The sequence below is a fragment of the Salvelinus namaycush genome, unplaced genomic scaffold (assembly GCF_016432855.1).
Source record: "Salvelinus namaycush isolate Seneca unplaced genomic scaffold, SaNama_1.0 Scaffold35, whole genome shotgun sequence".
In the NCBI taxonomy this organism is placed as follows: domain Eukaryota; kingdom Metazoa; phylum Chordata; class Actinopteri; order Salmoniformes; family Salmonidae; genus Salvelinus; species Salvelinus namaycush.
The window spans coordinates 584,347-601,391 of record NW_024060452.1 but is presented as its reverse complement, the minus strand read 5'-3'; the positions used below and the strand labels follow the sequence as shown (position 1 = coordinate 601,391).

The 17,045-nt window shown below is 42.5% G+C and overlaps 1 protein-coding gene across 1 annotated transcript in view; it reads right to left on the bottom strand.

Annotated features, from left to right (window-relative positions):
• LOC120040414 (protein NEL-like) overlaps positions 1 to 17,045 on the bottom strand; it is a gene marked incomplete at its 3' end in the record, with an annotated part of 74,237 nt that overhangs the window by 37,125 nt on the left and 20,067 nt on the right. The window contains exons 3-5 of the mRNA XM_038985582.1: positions 14,171 to 14,321; positions 6,580 to 6,753; positions 731 to 827 (exon numbers count right to left, since the gene is read on the bottom strand). Coding sequence (XP_038841510.1) covers positions 731 to 827; positions 6,580 to 6,753; positions 14,171 to 14,321 — 422 coding nt within the window. The remainder of the gene's footprint in view (positions 1 to 730; positions 828 to 6,579; positions 6,754 to 14,170; positions 14,322 to 17,045) is intronic.

Here is a 17,045-nt window from a genome sequence, read left to right as displayed (position 1 = left end):
ACTACTGACCTCTGCCCTGAGCCTGCCTGCCGTTCTGTACCTTTCAGACTGCTCTGGACTACTGACCTCTGCCCTGAGCCTGCCTGTTGTTCTGTACCTTTCAGACTGCTCTGGACTACTGACCTCTGCCCTGAGCCTGCCTGCTGTTCTGTACCTTTCAGACTGCTCTGGACTACTGACCTCTGCCCTGAGCCTGCCTGCCGTTCTGTACCTTGTCACACCACCCTGGATTACTGACCTCTGCCCTGAGCCTGCTGCTGTTCTGTACCTTTCAGACTGCTCTGGACTACTGACCTCTGCCCTGAGCCTGCCTGCTGTTCTGTACCTTTCAGACTGCTCTGGACTACTGACCTCTGCCCTGAGCCTGCCTGCCGTTCTGTACCTTGTCACACCACCCTGGATTACTGCCCTCTGCCCTGAGCCTGCTGCTGTTCTGTACCTTTCAGACTGCTCTGGACTACTGACCTCTGCCCTGAGCCTGCCTGCTGTTCTGTACCTTTCAGACTGCTCTGGACTACTGACCTCTGCCCTGAGCCTGCCTGTTGTTCTGTACCTTTCAGACCGCTCTGGACTGGGGGGAGAACCCTGGCATAGTGACCGTATCTTGGTTTTAAACTCTTTAAATGGGCACTTCCAATTTTTGCGCTATTTCCCAGGACTCTGTGGATACATTTTTCTCGGTATTGAAACTTGGTAGATTTTCAGGAAAATAAGAATCCCTACAACATACCTTGAAGTATCCATGGGCCTGGTTCCTCTGTCCGAGCCAGACAGTGGTATCAGAGGGAATGTCCATAGACGGATTCTCTATCACCCTCTCATAGATCCTAGAGGACAAGAGGAATACAAGGTGATACTATACTGTTTATACACCGATCATACTGCAGGAGAGCATACTGTTTATACACAGAACATACTGGAGGACAGAATACTGTTTATACACAGAACATACTGGAGAATAGAATACTGTTTATACACAGAACATACTGGAGGATAGAATACTGTTAATACACAGAACATAATGGAGGATAGAATACTGTTTATACACAGAACATACTGGAGGATAGAATACTGTTAATACACAGAACATAATGGAGGATAGAATACTGTTTATACACAGAACATACTGGAGGACAGAATACTGTTTATACACAAAACATAATGGAGGACAGAATACTGTTTATACACAGAACATACTGGAGGATAGAATACTGTTTACACACAGAACATACTGGAGGACAGAATACTGTTTATACACAGAACATACTGGAGGACAGAATACTGTTTATACACAGAACATACTGGAGGACAGAATACTGTTTACACACAGAACATACTGGAGGATAGAATACTGTTAATACACAGAACATACTGGAGGATAGAATACTGTTAATACACAGAACATAATGGAGGATAGAATACTGTTTATACACAGAACATACTGGAGGACAGAATACTGTTTATACACAGAACATACTGGAGGATAGAATACTGTTTATACACAGAACATACTGGAGGACAGAATACTGTTTATACACAGAACATACTGGAGGATAGAATACTGTTTATACACAGAACATAATGGAGGATAGAATACTGTTTATACACAGAACATAATGGAGGATAGAATACTGTTAATACACAGAACATACTGGAGGATAGAATACTGTTTATACACAGAGTGTCACGATTGTCGTCGGGAGAAGGAGAAGAGGACCAAGATGCAGCGTGGTAAGTATTCATAATACGTTTAATCAATATGAACAAAAACAACAAAACAACAAACGAACAGTTCTGCAAGGTGCAACCAACACTAAACAGAAAATAACCACCCACAACTAACAGTGGGAAAACAGGCTACCTAAGTATGGTTCTCAATCAGAGACAACAATTGACAGCTGCTTCTGATTGGGAATCATACCAGGCCAAACACAATAGAAATAGAAAAAATAGACATACAAACATAGAATGCCCACCCACATCACACCCTGACCAAACAAAAAATAGAAACATACAAAGCAATCTACGGTCAGAGCGTGACACTGAGCCATTGTTTCTCTATGGTGTAGTAGGTCAGGGCGTGACTAGGGGGTGATCTAGTATATCTATGTCTATGTTGTGTTCTAGTTTTGTTGGTGTTGGTGTTTTGTATGATTCCCTATTAGAGGCAGCTGGTAAATGTAAATGTAAATGTAATCGTTGTCTCTAATTGGGGATCATATTTAAGTAGTTATTTTTCCCACCTGTGTTTGTGGGATCTTGTTTATGTGTAGTTGCCTGTGAGCACTCCATTGTCTTCATGTTTCGTTCATTCTTTATTGTGTTTGTGCGTTTCAGTTAATAAACATGTGGAAACCATATCACGCTGCACCTTGGTCCGATAATTACTACGACGAACGTGACACACAGAGCATCATTAATTCAAATAGATGACACAGTGTTTGTATTTTACATTCCATTCCAACATCCCGCTCACCATTGGCATCCCTAACGCTTCGAACACACCGACAGCGTCATTGTGCAAAATAATACGCAGCATCATCTGGATATGTATGCAACAAAAGTTCAACCTTCTGCTACCGTTTCTGTCAAGCCGTCTACGTATACAGTTTGACCCATACGTTCGGTAAATCCAACGTATGCACCACACAGAACACACTGCAACTGCCTCTGCAATGCTATGCTGCAAGGCAAACGCAGCGTTTCATTGGAAATGAATGTCTTTCTGGTGTACCAAAACGCAGTGACGCTGTCGGTGTGTTGGAAGTGTAAAGCACTGGTACCCTAAAGGTATTCTCTCTCCCTCCATTCACGACAACCCTTTCTGCTCTCTCTGTAGCTCTCAATTCAATTGAAGTGCTTTATTGGCATGGGAAACATATGTTAACATTGCCAAAGCAAGTGAAGTACACTACCATTCAAAAGTCTGGGGTCACTTAGAAATGTCCTTGTTTTTGAAAGAAAATCTAATTTTTTGTCCATTAAAATAACATCAAATTGATCAGAAATATAGTGTATGTTAATGTTGTGAATGACTATTGTAGCTGGAAACGGCAGATTTTTAATGGAATATCTACATAGGTGTACAGAGGTCCATCATCAGCAACCATCACTCCTGTGTTCCAATGGCACGTTGTGTTAGCTAATCAAAGTTGATCATTTTAAAAGGCTAATTGATCGTTAGGACAAGTACATTAGAGTGTCTAGTTTGAGAACACCAGTCTCAACGTCAACAGTGAAGAGGCGACTCCGGGATGCTGGCCTTCTAGGCAGAGTTCCTCTGTCCAGTGTCTGTGTTCTTTTCTCCATCTTAATCTTTTCCAGTCTGAGATATGTCTTTTTCTTTGCAACTCTGCCTAGAAGGCCAGCATCCCGGAGTCGCCTCTTCACTGTTTACGTTGAGACTGGTGTTTTGCGGGTACTATTTAATGAAGCTGCCAGTTGAGGACTTGTGAGGTGTCTGTTTCTCAAACTAGACACTCTAATGTACTTGTCCTCTTGCTCAGTTGTGCACCAGGGCCTCCCACTCCTCTGTGAAGGGAGTAGTACACAGTGTTGTACGAGATCTTCAGTTTCTTGGCAAATTCTCGCATGGAATAGCCTTCATTTCTCAGAACAAGAATAGACTGACTAGTTTCAGAAGAAAGTTCTTTGTTTCTAGACATTTTGAGCCTGTAATCGAACCCACAAATGCTGATGCTCCAGATACTCAACTAGTCTAAAGAAGGCCGGTTTTATATTTTATTGCTTCTTTACAGTTTTTTAAAATCGCTAGGCCCCATTTCTCAATACTTAGGTCACTTTTTCAAAACTCTTCACACAGTGAGCACAACAGCAGTCTATGTGGGCTAAACTATGGATAATTTTTCATTGCTTTGGAACAAAATGCATTCACTGACTACATCTTTCAATTTTCATGAACTCTTTTCTCACTCAGACACAACCACCACCAAAACTCTGTGTACCTACAGGCCAATTTGCAGATGTTAACATACTCTTTTCAAAACTGTTAAACTTAAGTTCAAAACCTAACATAACACAAAATTGAATAAGACATAAATTTGCTACATTTCTACAGTAATACCGTATTGAAATATATTCTAAATCTAAAAAATGAAATACTATCAAAACAATTAGACCAACCACAGCTGATTCCCATTGTAGCTGAACACCTACCCAGGTGTTAGTATTTCAATTTCATTACCATCCATACAAAAGGGGACATCTTAGGAATAATGCTGTACTGTAATGTAAACATGGACCCAGACAGAGATAGAAAAGTGGCTGAAAGAGGAAGAAGAGTGGCTGGGAGAGGGAGAGGGAGAGAGAGAGAGAGGGAGAGAGAGAGAGAGAGAGAGAGAGAGAGGGAGAGGGAGAGGGAGAGGGAGAGGAGTACGTACGCATGGTGGAAGAAGACTGAGAGGAAGATCAAGAGCTGTAGTCTCAGATGGGATTAGGGTTCCTATAATTGATCATGTAATAAATCATGGTCTATCAATGAGAGAGGCTGGTCTGAGAGTGCAGCCAAATCTCCAACGCTCAACAGTGGCATCTATTCTGAGAAATGTCCGGCAAAACAACAGGTAAGATGTGCATTCTGCAAGGGCATCTGACTGAACTGCACATTACAGAAGTAAATTGAGCAAAGCCTCCAAACCTACTTGTGTGTAATTGTAATTGTTTTTGTATTTCTGCTTAGGACCCAACGGTTACCTCCTACAGGCGGGAGAGGTAGGAGTTTCACTGCTGTGCAGGAAACTGCAATCGTTGATATGGTCATCAGAAACAATGGCATAAAACTCAGAGATTTGGGACGAGGGTTGGCAGACAATGTAAGCATAACAAATATTTCTAGAGTCCTGAAACAACATCAAGTCAGGATGAAGCAGTTGTACACTGTCCCCTTTGAGAGGAACTCTGAACGAGTCAAGCAACTCAGGAACCAATAAGTCCAGGTAAGATGACTATAAAATACAGAACTGGTTTTGAACAGAACCAAACAGGGCAGAGACACACAATGGCATGTTTTAATGTATAATGTAAACTACCGTAATAACTCTTATGTTGCCTTGTGGATTTATTTTAGAGAGTCATGGAGATTGAAGCCAGGCAAACACCCCACATATTCATCTTTGTGGATGAGGCTGGTTTCAACTTGGCCAAAACACGGTGGTGAGGAAGGAATGTGATTGGGAAAAAAGCCACAGTGGATGTCCCGGGCCAGAGGGGTGCCAACATCACAATGTGTACAGCAATATCCTCTGATGGATTGCTGTTACACAAACCGCTAATTGGGCCATACAACACAGAGCTTCTCATTTCATTCCTGGGTGACCTCTATGGAAGGGTTGTGCCGGGTGAGGAAAGGGTTGCAGTGAGGCAAGAACATTTGTAATTGTATGGGACAATGTGGCATGTCACCACTCCCGAGCAGTCAGAGTGGTTTGCAGCCCATACCAGGATGATGTCACTTTTCCTCCTTCCTTACTCTCTATTCCTCAACCCCACAGAGGAATTATTTTCCTCATGGAGGTGGAAGGTTTATGACCACCATCCACATGATCAAATGTCCCTCCTGGACGCAATGAATGCTGGATGCCTGGACATATCTGCAGAAGATCGCCAGGGATAGACCAGGCATGCCAAAAGATTCTTTCCTGGGTGTATTGACCAAGATGAGATGTAATGTGGATGAGAACCTGTGGCCAAATGCAGAACACAGGATTGACTAGTATTGCTACTGTATCTGTATCGGTAGATGGTGTATATACAAATGATTGTATTTTGGAATCACTCAATTCCATAAAATGACAAAACATATTGAAGCATATTGCATCATGTCTGATACATTCCTGTAACATATACCACAGTGAATTCTAAACAGTAGAGAGGTGTCATCCTTGTTTTGTAAAGACAACTTTGTGTAATGCTACCTGTTGTTAGTGTTTTTTAGGTCATTGTTTTATGAGTGACAACGTGTGCTTGTTGGGTGACAACCTTTGCTACTGTTATGGAAGAGTAGATTTGAGAAGTGTATGAAGTGTTTTGGTAGTTTTAGGGCATTTTGAACGTGAAATGAACTGCTGTGCCAAGCTGAAAGTTAGTTAGGAGAACTGTGTGAAGAGTTTTGAAAAAGTGACTTAAGTATTGAGAAATGGGTCCTAGCGATTGTAAAAAACTGTAATCAGCACAAATGCAAAAGGTTTTTCTAATGATCAATTAGCCTTTTAAAATGATAAACTTGGATTAGCTAACACAACGTGCCATTGGAACACAGGAGTGATGGTTGCTGATAATGGGCCTCTGTACACCTATGTAGATATTCCATTAAAAATCTGCCGTTTCCAGCTACAATAGTCATTTACAACATTAACAATGTCTACACTGTATTTCTGATCAATTTGATGTTATTTTAATGGACAATTTATTTATTTTTTCTTTCATAAACAAGGACATTTCTAAGTGACCCCAGACTTTTGAACGGTAGTGTAAATAATAAACAAAAGTGAAATAAACAATAAAAATGAACAGCAAACATTAACATTAAACTCCCTCTCCCCCTCCAGTGCCCACACTCACCTGTTACAGTCGACGTGCAGCACCACGTGGGAGATACTGACGGCCACAGACAGCTTGTGCCAATGGGCGTCTGCCAGGGAGTAGGGGAACACCTCAGTGTGTTGTCGCTGGTCCCTGGTACGGTAGTGGAGACGGATCTCATTACGCTGCCCACTGCTCTCCAACTCCAGATACCTGGATAACAGACACACAGTAAATACTCTATCTATTAGTATCTGTTACAATGGCTGATGCCTGAGAGGTAACGGCTGTAGGTTTTTCCCTTTAGGACATCGGTGCTGAAACTACTATGTTTCTGTGCTACAACGTGTCATCATTCAGAGCACTAAAACGTGGGACTGAAAAGCTGCAGGGGAAAAGCTGCAGACACATTCAAACAAGCAAATCAACAGTAGTTGCATTGCTCTTAAAACTGCAGGGACTACAGTTGAAAACACTTCCAAGAAAGAATTCCTCAATTACAGAGGAGATTACAGAGGAGTTTATGGAGGAGATTACAGAGGAGTTTACAGAGGAGTTTACAGAGGAGTTTACGGAGGAGATTAAAGAGGAGTTTACAGAGGAGGTTACGGAGGAGTTTACAGAGGAGATTACAGAGGAGTTTACGGAGGAGATTACAGAGGAGATTACGGAGGAGTTTACGGAGGAGATTAAAGAGGAGTTTACAGAGGAGGTCACGGAGGAGTTTACGGAGGAAAATACAGAGGAGTTTACAGAGGAGTTTACGGAGGAGATTAAAGAGGTTACAGAGGAGATTACAGAGGAGTTTACAGAGGAGTTTACAGAAGAGTTTACAGAAGCGTTTACAGAGGAGTTTACAGAGGAGATTACAGAGGAGTTTACGTAGGAGATTATAGAGGAGATTACAGAGGAGATTACAGAGGAGTTTACAGAGGAGTTTACAGAGGAGTTTACAGAAGAGTTTACAGAGGAGTTTACAGAGGACTTTACAGAGGAGATTACAGAAGAGTTTACAGAGGAGTTTACAGAGGAGTTTACAGAGGAGATTACACAGGAGTTTACGGAGGAGATTACAGAGGAGTTACAGAGGAGTTTACAGAGTAGTTTACAGAAGAGTTTACAGAGGATTTTACAGAGGAGTTTACAGAGGAGTTTACAGAAGAGATTACAGAGGAGTTTACAGAGGAGTTTACGGAGGAGAATACACAGGAGTTTACGGAGGAGATTACAGAGGAGTTTACAGAGGAGTTTAAAGAGGAGTTTACAGAGGAGATTACAGAGGAGTTTACGGAGGAGATTACAGAGGAGATTACAGAGGAGTTTACAGAGGAGTTTACAGAGGAGATTACAAAAGAGATTACAGAGGGGATTACAGAGGAGATTACAGAGGAGTTTACAGAGGAGTTTACAGAGGAGACTACAAAGGAGATTACAGAGGAGATTACAGAGGAGTTTACAGAGGAGATTACAGAGGAGTAGTCATCTCTCTGATTAGAACCCCCAGCCAGAGTATTCATCTCTCTAATTAGAACCCCCAGCCAGAGTATTCATCTCTCTGATGAGAACACCCAGCCAGAGGATTAATCTCTCTAATTAGAACCCCCAGCCAGAGTATTCATCTGTCTGATTAGAACCCCCATCCAGAGTATTTATCTCTCTGATTAGAACCCCCAGCCAGAGTATTCATCTGTCTGATTAGAACCCCCATCCAGAGTATTCATCTGTCTGATTAGAACCCCCAGCCAGAGTATTCATCTCTCTGATTAGAACACCCAGCCAGAGTATTCATCGCTCTGATTAGAACCCCCATTCAGAGTATTTATCTCTCTGATTAGAACACCCAGCCAGAGTATTCATCTGTCTGATTAGAACCCCCAGCCAGAGTATTTATCTCTCTGATTAGAACACCCAGCCAGAGTATCCGTCTGTCTGATTAGAACACCCAGCCAGAGTATTCATCTCTCTGATTAGAACCCCCAGCCAGAGTATTCATCTCTCTGATTAAAACACCCAGCCAGAGTATTTATCTCTCTGATTAGAACACCCAGCCAGAGTATTTATCTCTCTGATTAGAACCCCCAGCCAGAGTATTCATCTCTCTGATTAGAACCCCCAGCCAGAGTATTTATCTCTCTGATTAGAACCCCCAGCCAGAGTATTTATCTCTCTGATTAGAACCCCCAGCCAGAGTATTTATCTCTCTGATTAGAACCCCCAGCCAGAGTATTTATCTCTCTGATTAGAACCCCCAGCCAGAGTATTTATCTCTCTGATTAGAACCCCCAGCCAGAGTATTCATCTCTCTGATGAGAACACCCAGCCAGAGTATTCATCTCTCTGATGAGAACCCCCAGCCAGAGTATTCATCTCTCTGATTAGAACCCCTAGCCAGAGTATTCATCTCTCTGATTAGAACCCCCAGCCAGAGTATTCATCTGTCTAATTAGAACCCCCAGCCAGAGTATTCATCTCTCTGATGAGAACACCCAGCCAGAGTATTCATCTCTCTGATGAGAACACCTAGCCAGAGTATTCATCTCTCTGATGAGAACACCCAGCCAGAGTATTCATCTCTCTGATGAGAACACCTAGCCAGAGTATTCATCTCTCTGATGAGAACACCCAGCCAGAGTATTCATCTCTCTGATGAGAACCCCCAGCCAGAGTATTCATCTCTCCGATTAGAACACCCAGCCAGAGTATTCATCTCTCTGATGAGAACCCCCAGCCAGAGTATTCATCTCTCTGATGAGAACACCCAGCCAGAGTATTCATCTCTCTGATGAGAACCCCCAGCCAGACTATCTGACTATCCTCTCACACACACTACTATCCTCTGCAACTTCCTCATCGCCTGGTTTCATACACGATCCTATCACTGCAGCTGCTGTAATCCACATCTTAAACATGTGTGTGTGCGTGTGCGTGTGCGTGTGTGTGTGTGTGTGTGTGTGTGTGTTTGGATGTGAGTTGCATGTACACTCCTTTATCACTGTGCTTCCTTATTCCTTCTGCTTCCTTATCACATCAAACTAAACTAAGCAAACTAAGCATCACCAGCTGCAGCAAGACAGTCCTACTAGGATTGAATGTGTCTGTCTGTCTGTCTGTCTGTCTGTCTGTCTGTCTGTCTGTCTGTCTGTCTGTCTGTCTGTCTGTCTGTCTGTCTGTCTGTCTGTCTGTCTGTCTGTCTGTCTGTCTGTCTGTCTGTCTGTCTGTCTGTCTGGCTGGCTGGCTGGCTGGCTGGCTGGCTGGCTGGCTGGCTGTCTGACTATCTGTCTGGCTGTCTGGCACATTCATCTAGAGACTGGACTGAGTTAGCAATTCAAACTTGAGAGGTGTGTGTGTGTGTGTGTGTGTGTGTGTGTGTGTGTGTGTGTGTGTGTGTGTGTGTGTGTGTGTGTGTGTGTGTGTGTGTGTGTGTGTGTGTGTGTGTGTGTGTGTGTGTGTGTGTGTGTGTGTGTGTGTGTGTGTTAATAAAGCACTGATCCATGAGATAAAGGAAGATGACAGGTTGACTGTGACCTTAGAGGCCATGTCATCAATACTGTGTCTGGGGGGAGATAATGTCACAGGTCTTTCTCCAACACCGACTACAGACAATCCATCATCCGAGATACGCCTCTGTCTGTTTACCCATCTGCAGAAAGGAGTGTAAGTATGGAGGGATGAAGGGATAGATTGAAGCCATTACATAAATGATTGTAAGGAAAAATAATTAGATGGATGGATGGATGGAAGGAAGGAAGGATAGATAGATATTTGTCCCTAAACAGAGAGTACACAGTGGCAGAATACCTGACCTCTAGAGACAGCAGGAGCGGTAGAGATACTCTTAATGATCGGCTATGAAAAGCCAACTGACATTTACTCCTGAGGTGCTGACTTGCTGCACCCTCAACAACTACTGTGATTATTATTATTTGACCATGCTGGTCATTTATGAACATTTGAACATCTTGGCCATGTTCTGTTATAATCTCCACCCAGCACAGCCAGAAGAGGACTGGCCACCCCTCATAGCCTGGTTCCTCTCTAGGTTTCTTCCTAGGTTTTGGCCTTTCTAGGAAGTTTGTCCTAGCCACCGTGCTTCTACACCTGCATTGCTTGCTGTTTGGGGTTTTAGGCTGGGTTTCTGTACAGCACTTTGAGATATCAGCTGATGTAAGAAGGGCTTTATAAATACATCTGATTTGATTTGATTTGACTGACCCAAACTTAAGGAAAGCTTTGACTATGTACAGACTCAGTGAGCATAGCCTTGCTATTGAGAAAGGCCGCCGTAGGCAGACATGGCTATCAAGAGAAGACAGGCTATGTGCACACTGCCCACAAAATGAGGTGGAAACTGAGCTGCACTTCCTAACCTCCTGCCAAATGTATGACCATATTAGAGACCCATATTTCCCTCAGATTACAAAGATCCACAAAGAATTCGAAAACAAACCCAATTTTGATAAACTCCCATGTCTACTGGGTGAAATACCACAGTGTGACATCACAGCAGCAAGATTTGTGAAGAAGTGAAGAACAAACAACATTGTAAATACAACCCATATTTATGCTTATTTATTTTCCCTTGTGTACTTTAATCATTTGTACATTGTTACAACACTGTATATATACATAATATGACATTTGTAATGTCTTTATTATTTTGAAACTTCTGTATGTGTAATGTTTACTGTTCATTTTTATTGTTTATTTCACTTTTGTATATTATCTACCTCACTTGCTTTGGCATGTTAACACGTTTCCCATGCCAATAAAGCCCCTTGAATTGAATAGATAGATAGATAGATAGATAGATAGATAGATAGATAGATAGATAGATAGATAGATAGATAGATAGATAGATAGATAGATAGATAGATAGATAGATAGATAGATAGATAGATAGATAGATAGATAGATAGATAGATAGATAGATAGATAGATAGATAGATAGATAGATAGATAGATAGATAGATAGATAGATAGATAGATAGATAGATAGATAGATAGATAGATAGATAGATAGATAGATAGATAAAGGGATAGATTGAAGCCATTACATAAGTGATTGGGAAGAAAGAGAGAACGATGTAGGGGTGGAGGAATAGAGGAATGGATGGATGAAGGGATAGATTGAAGCCATTACAAAAAGGACAGAGGAAAATCAGAAGGATGGAGGGATGGAATGCTTCAACTGAAGAAAGGACAAGCTGCTTAGCTTTGGTTCTCCCAAAGGATTTATTTAAGATTAAAGAAAATGAAAAAATCCATATAAAGCTGTCCTTGGAGGTCGGAACAATGAAAAGGGGGATCAATCATAATCTGACTGTTTAACCTAATATGGACTGTCTTCAAGACAACAACATAATCTGACTGTTTAACCTAATATGGACTGTCTTCAAGACACAACATAATCTGACTGTTTACCTAATATGGCCTGTCTTCAAGACAACAACATAATCTGACTGTTTAACCTAATATGGACTGTCTTCAAGACAACAACATAATCTGACTGTTTAACCTAATATGGACTGTCTTCAAGACAACAACATAATCTGACGGTTTAACCTAATATGGCCTGTCTTCAAGACAACAACATAATCTGACTGTTTAACCTAATATGGCCTGTCTTCAAGACAACAACATAATCTGACTGTTTAACCTAATATGGACTGTCTTCAAGACAACAACATAATCTGACTGTTTAACCTAATATGGACTGTCTTCAAGACAACAACATAATCTGACTGTTTAACCTAATATGGCCTGTCTTCAAGACAACAACATAATCTGACTGTTTAACCTAATATAGACTGTCTTCAAGACAACAACATAATCTGACTGTTTAACCTAATATGGACTGTCTTCAAGACACAACATAATCTGACTGTTTAACCTAATATGGCCTGTCTTCAAGACAACAACATAATCTGACTGTTTAACCTAATATGGACTGTCTTCAAGACAACAACATAATCTGACTGTTTAACCTAATATGGCCTGTCTTCAAGACAACAACATAATCTGACTGTTTAACCTAATATGGACTGTCTTCAAGACAACAACATAATCTGACTGTTTAACCTAATATGGCCTGTCTTCAAGACAACAACATAATCTGACTGTTTAACCTAATATGGACTGTCTTCAAGACAACAACATAATCTGACTGTTTAACCTAATATGGCCTGTCTTCAAGACAACAACATAATCTGACGGTTTAACCTAATATGGACTGTCTTCAAGACAACAACATAATCTGACTGTTTAACCTAATATGGCCTGTCTTCAAGACAACAACATAATCTGACTGTTTAACCTAATATGGCCTGTCTTCAAGACAATAAACAGAGCCTTGGCAGTGAAGTGCAAATACTACTGTTCAAATGACCTCATGAAATCCATGCCCAAATCCCACACAATAAAAACAATGGCAGGCTGAACTTTATAAAATGACACTTGGGAAATCTTGACAGATGGTACACAGTCTGATCTGTATGACTAGTTGGTGTAGGTCAGCATTGTACTGCCGTTACCCGAGGCCCGGACTTTTCAGGTTCTTGCCTCTTTATTACAGGGTCCACATATGGAGTCCAGTGGTGGCTGGCGGAACTTTAAATGGGGAGGACTGGCTCATAGTAATGGCTGGAACGGAATTAATGGGATCGCATCAAACGCCTGTTTATTTATACCATTCACTTCACTTCATTTCATCCATTTATTATGAGCCATCCTCCCTTCACCAGCCTCCTCTGATGGAGCCCCCGTCAGCTGTTTTTACTGACTCTACTGTATAAAATAGCCATTGTGCTAGCTTAGCATATAGTGCTGCTTGCCTGAACCAGCCTCTGACTGGACTTCAACCAGGGTCCTCTATAATGTCTCTGACTGGAGTTCAACCAGGGTCCTCTATAATGTCTCTGACTGGACTTCAACCAGGGTCCTCTACCTCTCAAATACAAGTGTCCGCCCGCTTGACAAGGTAAGACCAGATTGAGCTATAGAAAATGATCCAATTCGATAGCACCATTGGCAACATTATGAGCTAGCTGTGGAGTGAGTTTATGGCACGTTCTTACCTCCGTTACATAATAGCACACAAATGGTTTCTAAGTCAAGATGTGTGTCGTACCTGTGTTCCAAATGGTGTATGAAGAGGACTGTGTCTTACCTGTGTTCTGCATGGTGTATGAAGAGGACTGTGTCGTACCTGTGTTCTGCATGGTGTATGGAGAGGACTGTGTCGTACCTGTGTTCCAAATGGTGTATGGAGAGGACTGTGTCGTACCTGTGTTCTGCATGGTGTATGAAGAGGACTGTGTCGTACCTGTGTTCTGCATGGTGTATGAAGAGGACTGTGTCGTACCTGTGTTCTGCATGGTGTATGAAGAGAACTGTGTCGTACCTGTGTTCTGCATGGTGTATGAAGAGGACTGTGTCGTACCTGTGTTCTGCATGGTGTATGAAGAGGACTGTGTCTTACCTGTGTTCTGCATGGTGTATGGAGAGGACTGTGTCTTCCTGTGTTCTGCATGGTGTATGGAGAGGACTGTGTCTTCCTGTGTTCTGCATGGTGTATGGAGAGGACTGTGTCTTCCTGTGTTCTGCATGGTGTATGGAGAGGACTGTGTCTTACCTGTGCTCTGCATAGTGTATGGAGAGCAGGACTCCAGAGTTGAGTCTCTCCTGCTTCAGAGTGGCCAGCACAGTGAACTCTGTCTTGTCTCTCAGCTTCTGGAGCATCACCTCTGCTACATCCTCCTTCACCCTCACGTTCCTCCATGAGTCTGAGGAGAGAGAAAGCAGAGAGAGAAAAGGCAGAGAGAGAGAAAGCAGAGAGAGAAAGCAGAGAGAGAGAAAGCAGAGAGAGAGAAAGCAGAGAGAGAGAAAGCAGAGAGAGAGAGAAAGAAAGCAGAGAGAGAGAAAGCAGAGAGAGAGAGAAAGCACAAAGAGAGAGAAAGCAGAGAGAGAGAAAGCAGAGAGAGAGAAAGCAGAGAGAGAGAAAGCAGAGAGAGAGAAAGCAGAGAGAGAGAAAGCAGAGAGAGAAAGCAGAGAGAGAGAAAGCAGAGAGAGAGAGAAAGCAGAGAGAGAGAAAGCAGAGAGAGAGAGAAAGCAGAGAGAGAGAAAGCAGAGAGAGAGAGAAAGCAGAGAGAGAGAAAGCAGAGAGAGAGAAAGCAGAGAGAGAGAATGCAGAGAGAGAGAAAGCAGAGAGAGAAAGCAGAGAGAGGGAAAGCAGAGAGAGAGAAAGCAGAGAGAGAGAAAGCAGAGAGAGAAAGCAGAGAGAGAAAGCAGAGAGAGAGAAAGCAGAGCGAGAGAAAGCAGAGAGAGAGAAAGCAGAGAGAGAGAAAGCAGAGAGAGAGAGAAAGCAGAGAGAGAGAAAGCAGAGAGAGAGAAAGCAGAGAGAGAGAAAGCAGAGAGAGAGAGAAAGCACAAAGAGAGAGAAAGCAGAGAGAGAGAAAGCAGAGAGAGAGAAAGCAGAGAGAGAGAGAAAGCAGAGAGAGAGAAAGCAGAGAGAGAGAAAGCAGAGAGAGAGAAAGCAGAGAGAGAAAGCAGAGAGAGAGAAAGCAGAGAGAGAGAAAGCAGAGAGAGAGAAAGCAGAGAGAGAGAGAAAGCAGAGAGAGAGAAAGCAGAGAGAGAGAAAGCAGAGAGAGAGAAAGCAGAGAGAGAGAAAGCAGAGAGAGGGAAAGCAGAGAGAGAGAAAGCAGAGAGAGAGAAAGCAGAGAGAGAGAAAGCAGAGAGAGAAAGCAGAGAGAGAAAGCAGAGAGAGAGAAAGCAGAGAGAGAGAGAAAGCAGAGAGAGAGAGAAAGCAGAGAGAGAGAAAGCAGAGAGAGAGAAAGCAGAGAGAGAGAAAGCAGAGAGAGAGAAAGCAGAGAGAGGGAAAGCAGAGAGAGAGAAAGCAGAGAGAGAGAAAGCAGAGAGAGGGAAAGCAGAGAGAGAAAGCAGAGAGAGAGAAAGCAGAGAGAGGGAAAGCAGAGAGAGAAAGCAGAGAGAGAGAAAGCAGAGAGAGAGAAAGCAGAGAGAGAGAAAGCAGAGAGAGAGAAAGCAGAGCGAGAGAAAGATCTCTGAATCTTAGTGTTGTTGGCCACAATTTAACATCAAGCGCTGTAGTTCAAACAGGTGCTAATAATAGAGTTGATCTATAAATGTAACGGCTGTGGGTACTGGAGGAGAGATTTAGGACACACTGCATTATGTAATACAGGTTATCCAACTAAATATAGTACCAGTCAAAGGTTTGGACAAGCCTACTCCAAGGGTTGTAAGTAACAACAAAAAATCCAAGGACATAGACATATCTGATGTTGGCAGAAAGCTTAAATTCTTGTTAAACAAATCAAAATATATTTTATATTTGAGATTCTTCAAAGTATCCACACTTTGCCTTGATGACAGCTTTGCACACTCTTGGCATTCTCTCAACCAGCTTCACCTGGAATAATTTTTCAACAGTCTTGAAGGAGTTCCCACATATGCTGAGCATTTGTTGGTTGCTTTTCCTTCACTCCGCGCTCCAACCCATCCCCAAACCATCTTAATAGGGTTGAGGTCGGGTGATTGTGGACGCCAGGTCATCTGATGCAGCACTCCATAACTCTCCTTCTTGGTCAAATAGCCCATACAAAGCCTGGAGGTGTGTTGGTTCATTGTCTTGTTGAAAAACAAATGATAGTCCCACTAAGTGCAAACAAGTTGGGATGGTGTCTCGCTGCAGTATGCTGTGGTAGCCATGCTGGTTAAGTGTGCCTTGAATTGATCAAATAATTCACTGACAGTGTCACCAGCAAAGCCCCCCCCCCCCCCCCCACACCATCACACCTCCTCCTCCATGCTTCACGGTGGGAACCATACATGCGGAGATCATCCGTTCACCTACTCTGCGTCTCACAAAAACACTGCGGTTGGAACCAAAACTCTCAAATTTGGACTCCTCAGACCAAAGGACAGATTTCCACCGGTCTAATGTCCATTGCTCGTGTTTCTTGGCCAAAGCAAGTCTCTTCTTCTTATTGGAGCACTTTAGTACTGGTTTCTTTGCATGAAGGACTGATTTACGCAGACTCCTCTGAACATTTGATGTTGAGATGTGTCTGTTACTTGAACTCTGTGAAGCATTTATTTGAGCTGCAATCTGAGGCTGGTAACTAATGAACTTATCCTCTGCAGCAGAGGTAACTCTGGGTCTCCCTTTCCTGTAGCGGTCCTCATGAGAGACAGTTTCATCATAGCGCTTGATGGTTTTTGCGACGGCACTTGAAGAAACGTTCAAAGTTCTTGACCTTTTCCGGATTGACTGACCTTCATGTCTTAAAGTAATGATGGACTGTCGTTTCTCTTTGCTTATTTGAGCTGCTCTAGCCATAATATGGACTTGGTTTTTTACCTAGTAGGGCTATCTTCTGTATACCACCCCTACCTTGTCACAACACAACTGATTGGCTCAAATGCATTAAGAAGGATAGAAATTCCACAAATTAACTTTTAACAAGGCACACCTCTTAATTGAAATACAT